This window comes from Triticum aestivum, chromosome 6A (genome assembly GCF_018294505.1).
Source record: "Triticum aestivum cultivar Chinese Spring chromosome 6A, IWGSC CS RefSeq v2.1, whole genome shotgun sequence".
Classification (NCBI taxonomy): Eukaryota; Viridiplantae; Streptophyta; class Magnoliopsida; order Poales; family Poaceae; genus Triticum; species Triticum aestivum.
This window is the reverse complement of record NC_057809.1, coordinates 609865913-609872763: the sequence shown is the minus strand read 5'-3', so window position 1 is coordinate 609872763 and position 6851 is coordinate 609865913. Positions and strand designations below refer to the sequence as shown.

General features: G+C 47.3%; 2 protein-coding genes across 2 annotated transcripts in view; both read right to left on the bottom strand.

Annotated features, from left to right (window-relative positions):
- The window catches only part of LOC123129001 (uncharacterized), a gene marked incomplete at its 5' end in the record, with an annotated part of 4877 nt that extends 3529 nt beyond the window's left edge, over positions 1-1348 (bottom strand). The window contains 1 exon segment of the mRNA XM_044549128.1: positions 1008-1348. Coding sequence (XP_044405063.1) covers positions 1008-1348 — 341 coding nt within the window.
- Positions 1349-3416: 2068 nt separating this feature from the next.
- Positions 3417-6846, bottom strand: LOC123128998 (3-ketoacyl-CoA thiolase 2, peroxisomal; the record flags this gene model as incomplete). Its single annotated transcript, XM_044549126.1, is given in 14 exon segments — positions 3417-3725; positions 3830-3913; positions 4059-4167; positions 4249-4372; positions 4507-4603; positions 4688-4820; positions 4924-5001; positions 5089-5196; positions 5278-5345; positions 5436-5534; positions 5656-5782; positions 5894-5978; positions 6546-6622; positions 6736-6846. Coding segments are annotated over 14 exon segments (1380 nt in total). The 3' UTR covers positions 3417-3612.
- Between the last annotated feature and the right edge of the window lie 5 nt (positions 6847-6851).

Genomic DNA, 6851 nt, shown 5'->3' with positions numbered 1-6851 from the left:
CAGCCGGATGGTGTCAAGAGTACCCACCTCCCGGTTGAAGCAGAGGCGACAGTACATGAGGACTACGATGCCAACATCAACAAGGGACTGGTCTGGTTGTCTCGCGATTTTGCGGTTTAGTATGTGTTCTCTCATAGATTTAAGTTGTAAATTTGGTCAGTGTTTGTGTAAAGAAACTTCCTTTGTACTCACTCCGTCAGAAAAAGCTTGCCCCAAGCTTGTTCCTCAAATGGATGTATCTAGCACCAAGTTAGTGCTAGATACATCCATTTGAGGGACAAGCTTTTTCAGACGGAGTGATACAACTCAGGTTGAGCTGAAGAACAATATGATTTAAGTTGTGAATTTGGTCAGATCTGTGTAAAGAAATTTGCTTGGTACAGCTCAAGTTGAGCTGAAGAAAAATATGATATATGATCAAACATTGTGAGGTCATTAATCTTACAATTAATCAGTGGTTAAAAGACTCATGTTCAAATCCAGAATTACTTGAGATGAATTGACCTAGTAATAACACAATTAATTAGCATGATACTATACGGCCAATGTCATGCCTAACCTTGTTCGTTGAGCTTAGATAGTTAGAGACAGAGAGCCTGATTGTACCGCCGCTCATGATAAAGATGCCGCTAGTGATGAGAAATGCACTGGCTGTTGTGGTATTCCATTTTCCCTGTACCTCCTTATCTTGTTGAGCCATTTTGTAATATGCACGTAATTATCTGCACTCGTGACTTGGCTTGCAAAATGTAAACAATAACACGATGGGATAAAAACACTCAAGAAAATTAAGTACTGTATATCAGATTAGTCATGGGTAGCAGTTGGCTTGATTTGCCCTGGATTAATGCTAGCAACCGAGAATAATGAATAAGTATTCGAATCGTTCACAGTAGCCAACAATGAATGTTTGATTTGCACGTACCCAGCAGGTCCCAATCTAGCTAGTGATTAATTGGGAAAATCGGCGCCTCGAAAGAGAAGCAGTGTGCAGAGACGTGACTCACCTTCAGGTTTCCGGTGTAGGCCGGCGGTGCAGCGGATCCGGGCGCGGCGCCGGGCGAGGAAGACGAGGGAGGGGAGGCGGCCGGCGGGGCCTTCTGGGAGGAGGAGGAGAGGAAGCGGGAGAGAAGGCGTGGCGGCGGGGGCGGGGCTCGGGCCAAGCTCCGAAGTGGATTCTGCTGCGGCGGTGCCGAACTGGGGGCGGACGAGCGGAGCAGGAGGAGAGCGCGAGCTCGCGAACGCCACATCGTCGTCGTCGTCCTCGGCGGCGGTGGCGAGGTGCTGTGGTGGTTCTCTTGTGTGGTGGGGACGCGGTGCACGGGAGAGAGGCAGTGAAAGGTTTCGCGTTAGGGTTTAAGGCCTTAATGGGCTATTGTTGGGCCACTGGTACTATTGGTCGTCATGAAACTTATTTGTGCTAGTTGAATCTCAAAAATTTCTCAAAAAGAAAAGTTGAATCTCAAAATGTCTAAAAAAAAGTTGAATCTCAAATAATGTCTCAAAAAAAAGAGTTGAATCTCAAATTTCTGTTAAACAAAGTTGAATCTCAAATTTCTCTTAAAAAAGGTTGAAAATCCATGGGCATCTTCTTCTCCAAATCACACGCACAAGCAGTTGCCCCCAGCCACGACTGCTTATGCCGCCCCATGGCAGCCGGGCCTTGGCGGCAACCTTGAGCCGGCATCCATGGCGGTGTCGGCATGGCCACCCGAGAGCTAGAGGGGCACGATGGATGTCAAGAATGAGGCGAGGAAGGGTGGGGGGCGTCGGCCAGTTGGTCAGCGGCGATGGGGACAACCGGATTCAGGTGGAACTTCGTTCGCATCATCATGGACCATCCATTTCTTCTCTACTACTACCCACCCTCACCGGAGAAAAATGCTAAAGAAGAGGAGAAAATGGAGGTTTCATTTGCTCTAGTACTTCCTGCATTCCATTATACAAGACCACAAACTCAAATTACATATATCAAGATAAAATTTAATGATTGTTTTGCAAATCAATTTTTTTCATTAATTGAAATCATTAATATGCTCGTGTGCATGCAACGAAGGAATGAGAAGGAAATAGCACGGTGTCATCATGACTACATGCATGCAAGTATTAAACAAGTTGGTAGTATAAGAAAACATCATTAAATTTTATCTTGATTATTGTTAGTGGCCTTGTATAGATGTCAAATACATTTTTCATAGTGGCCTTATACAAGGGAATGAAGAAAGTATTACGTTTTTTCTGCATTGGCAAGGGTTAAGAAATCAACATTTTAAAAAAGGCTCAGATCCGTGCCCACCGCATATACAGCTGATTTTGATTTAATCTTGTGTCGTTGCTAGTACATACGAGTAGGGTGGCTCGGTATCTTTTTTTGCACAGTAATACATGTCTAGTTATTATAAGAATCATAGTATAAGCCACGTACAAACCGATCTGGCAAAGCTAAAAAGACAGCAAGACGCTAACCTTTACACAAAGGAACAACAGCCAAAAAGTAAAATTACAATCAAGACCGAAAAAACCTTTGAACTTGACCCCAACGTCCGTCACAGGCCTTCGGAACCACCATAGCAGCCACCAAAGGAAATAATGACGGATCACCTTCACACCCGGGCTCGAAGCGGCTCCATCGCTGATATGCAGCTTTACGGACCTCCAAGGTGGTTCACCAAAAGCGAAACCATTACCGTTGAACAAATCAGACTTGGCAACACACCGGACACGCCATCAAACTTCAGATCTGGCCCCCCCACACGACTAAGACACCGAAGGAGAAAACCGTACGTGCCATCCACGAACCACGAACCCAGCACACGATCCACCATCTTCCAGATGCCACCGACGCAGATCACAATCTGCATCCGCTCCTGGACTACCTCCCAAGCTCCGCGCCGGCGCTGGAGCAAACACCGTCGCAACGGCGGAGTCCGAGAATACAGGTCCACCACAAGGATGTCACCGCCATGCCATCCTTGCTTGAACAGACTGATTTTCAAATCCATCCCCAACAGCAGGACCGGTCGCCTCGTCGGAGTAGGATCTAAAAAAACTTTATTCAGCGCCGTCATCGCCGCCGCCGAAGCAAAAACGATGAATAACCTAAAAACCTAAACTACGAGAGCCTAAAAACGATCCATACGCTTGGATCCGGCGACCCCCCTCACCACTGACGACCGAAGTCGCCGGCAGAGGGGAGCCGCCGGAGGCCGGCGGGCGGCGGCGGAAGCGAGTTCGCTGGCGGTAGAAGCTAGATCGCCTTTTCTTTCTTCTGGCACATCGGGTGGTCCGGTATCTATCTACCCCCACATGGCATCGACCAGTACCGATATAGCAGGTGTACCCCAGTACACTACTAGTGGCGCGGTGGTACTACTACTGTAGAAAACAGAGCATTTCCACCTTCAGAGCCAGGCTTGTTACTGTAGAAAAAAAATCATCTTTTATTCAGAGCAAGCGTGCACGAAAGATTTATGTTACTGATAATACATCCCTTTTTGTCCCCCACGAAATTACATTTCTTCAAACTTCTTCTTGCCTGTAAAAATTATTCTTCTGCTGTGGGTCTTTCTTTGCTGCTTGTGAGGATGATCGATTTGGTTTGGTTTCACGCCTCTACTTTGCAGCATCCTTGGACAGGAAGTTGTGCGACTGGATGTGGCGCACGTTGGAGAGCTCGTCCACCGAGTCGCCCCGCTCGAACACGGCCGCCGCGCCCATGCCGGACCCTGCGATCCACGATAACATAGCATGTTCAGTTACCAGCACAAGTGCGTTATTCTTAACTGTGTGTGTGAGCAGCGAGGTTCAGTTCAGAGGGGAGAGAACGAACCGATGCACATGGTCACCACGCCGAATCTGCAGTCCCTGCCCCGGCGCTTCATTTCGTTCAGAAGGGTCGAGATGCACCGGGCACCTGAGAGAAAGAACAGGCTCACCGGGTTAGTACATTGTTTGCTCATATGATGCGGCGACAGTTTATTTTTCAGCGGTAGAACTTCTGTTGGCACCATCACATTCCAAGGTCAAAAGTGAACAACAGCAGATGTTCAATCAATTACCTGTTGCGCCAAGAGGATGCCCCATAGCGATGGCTCCTCCGTTCACGTTCACCTTTGACCGGTCGAGGCCCAGCTTGTTGCAGCAGTAGACAAATTGGGAGGCAAAGGCCTACAAATGGATTAACAGGGTGCCAACAATTGTTACACACTAGATAAAGAAAAACGCAGGGGTTGTGACAACTGAACATACCTCATTCAATTCAAAGAGATCAATGTCGTCAATGTCAAGGCCAGCAGACTTGACTGCAGCAGGTATGGCGACCGCAGGACCGACGCCCATAACAGCTGGATCCACTCCAACAGCAGCGAAACTCCTGAAATGATGATTAGAGGAAACACCAATAAAATCAGTAAAGCAGCAGATGTAGGTAAGACATTTCTCAAATACCATTCAGAAAACCCGTTAACAGATGTTATTTCTATACATAAGGAGAGGCAGATACCGCACCTGAAAACGCCAAGTATAGGGAGCCCCTTGCTCACCGCTACAGATCTCTTCATGAGAAGAACAGCTCCAGCGCCATCACTCACTTGGCTAGAATTACCTACATAGGTTTAATAGAATCTTTCAGATACAGACAAACAGGCTTCTGTTTGGAACAGTAGTGCCAGCAAAGAGTTCTGAATACCTGCAGTTGTAGTCCCATCCTTCTTAAAAACTGTCTTAAGCTTGGCCAATCCAGATAGCGTGGTCCCTGGCCTAATCCCATCATCAACTGATATCACAACTTTCTTTTCCTCTCCAGTTTTGGGGTCAATAAGCTGCAGAATGAGATGATATTAGTGATCAATGCTCATATCAAATACTTCTGAGTTCTGATAGATAAAAATATATAGTGCCAAAAAAAGGAGCAGTGTCGTTTACCTTTGTATGCACTGAAATAATCTCATCCTTGAACTTTCCGGAAGCCGTGGCTGCAGCAGCTCTCGCATGAGACTCAACCTGTTAAAAGACAAACTTTAATCACATTTTCATGTATAGGGCGAAGCAATGGAATTAAAACATAGCGCATATGCCTTAGGAACTCACAGCAGCCTTATCTTGCTCTTCTCTGGTTACACCGTATCGCTGAGCAACATTTTCAGATGTTATTCCCATGGGTAGAAGACAATCCTGTGCTTTCTGTAGTTCAATGACCTGCAAAGAAAAATGTGTTACCAAGGCACAAGCAGAGTAAGTTACATGGAGCAAAGTACAGGGTGCTTATAGAATCCTTACTCTTGGGTTTACTTGGCCTTCCCAACCAACGGAGTTCACCGACATGGATTCAAGACCTGCACCAATCCCTGTTTTGGACCAAAAACTGTAGTTCAGCGCCTCTAACTTAAAATAAAGCATCTATGCAGCAAAACTAGCATAAAGCCCATAGTAATTACCGATGTCATAGAAACCAGCTTTTATAGCAGCAGCAACATCTGCTACTGCCTGTAGCCCCGATGAGCATTGGCGGTTCACAGTTCTCACAGGAACGGTCTCTGCATCAGCAAAGAGGAAATTAAGGAAGTAGAAATCGCTGTACATAAAAAAAGAAACCCGTTCTTTCATATGAGGTGGCATATATCATACTCCATATGATTTTGAAAGCACAGTATTTACCAGGAATTCCGGCCAACAGAGATGCAGTCCTGCACTCAATCGCACGCTGAGAACCTGGGCCTAGCACCGTCCCGACCACAACATCGCCGATTTGAGCTGGGTTGATTCCAGTTTTGTCCAGAACAGCCTATGCATGGGAATGTGCAGTGAGCAACAATCTGAGAATGCTGTCCTCTCGGTTTGAATGTGCCAGTATATATTTGTACAAAGAGGTACGGAGTACATGCTAAGTGCAAACCTTGAGAACTGGGGTAAGAAGGTCCTCCGGGTAGGTGTCCTTGAAGCCCCCTCGCTTGGCCTTGCATATCGGCGTCCGGTAGGCACTGCGGGTGACACAGCAAAGAAGAAGAAAGTAATAATCAGAACAAACACGGCATCCATTCTATGATCATTCTGTTCCGTGATTTGCATTAGCATGGTGCACCCATAAAGAAGAGCGCTCCGCATGTCCAGAACCTAGCTTCTACACGATTTGGACAGCAACTGTGATAATGAGCTAGTCGCTGGCAGAGTACAAGATCTGAACTCTGAGCTGTGTGGTGTCTGTGGATCAAGCGTTTGTTCTTGTAAAATAATTCGCAAGATCATCTAGCATGCTTGGTGTGCTTGTAAAACAGTAGTATAAAAGGTTAATTATTAATTAGGGTGTGGGGAAAAAAAATCAGTCCCCTCCCCTGCATATTTGACCACCTGAAGTGAACTCAACTACAGTTGGGGGAGTCGGCTGGCTGTCTACCAGCTGAAAAACCAAGTAATTCCGTCCCTTGAACTAGAGGAGTAGAGGATACAAATCGGAACTAGCAGCAATTCGCCTGGGGCAAGAAGAGAATGATTCATGATTACATGGGCGGGTAGGTAGTTGGTAGGGAAGGAGGGGGGATGGGGCTTACGCGACGATGACGACGTCGTCCCCGAAGCAGGAGCTCCGCTGGTAGGCGGCGCTGTCCCCGGCCGCGCACGCCGACGCCTGCACGCACAAATCAACCATTCAGCTCGTCAAGCACCCGCCTGAGTAAAAGAAAAAAAGAGGATCGCGGGAGAAGGAAGAGGGGATAAAATCACGGGAAGATGAGATCTCACGGATAGCTGGGCCTGGCTGGATGCGGAGGGGAGGAGGTGCGCGAGGAGCACGCGCTGCCGGTCGATCGCCTTCTCCATGGAAGAAGCAGGGAGAGATCTCTCGCGCTGACTCTGAG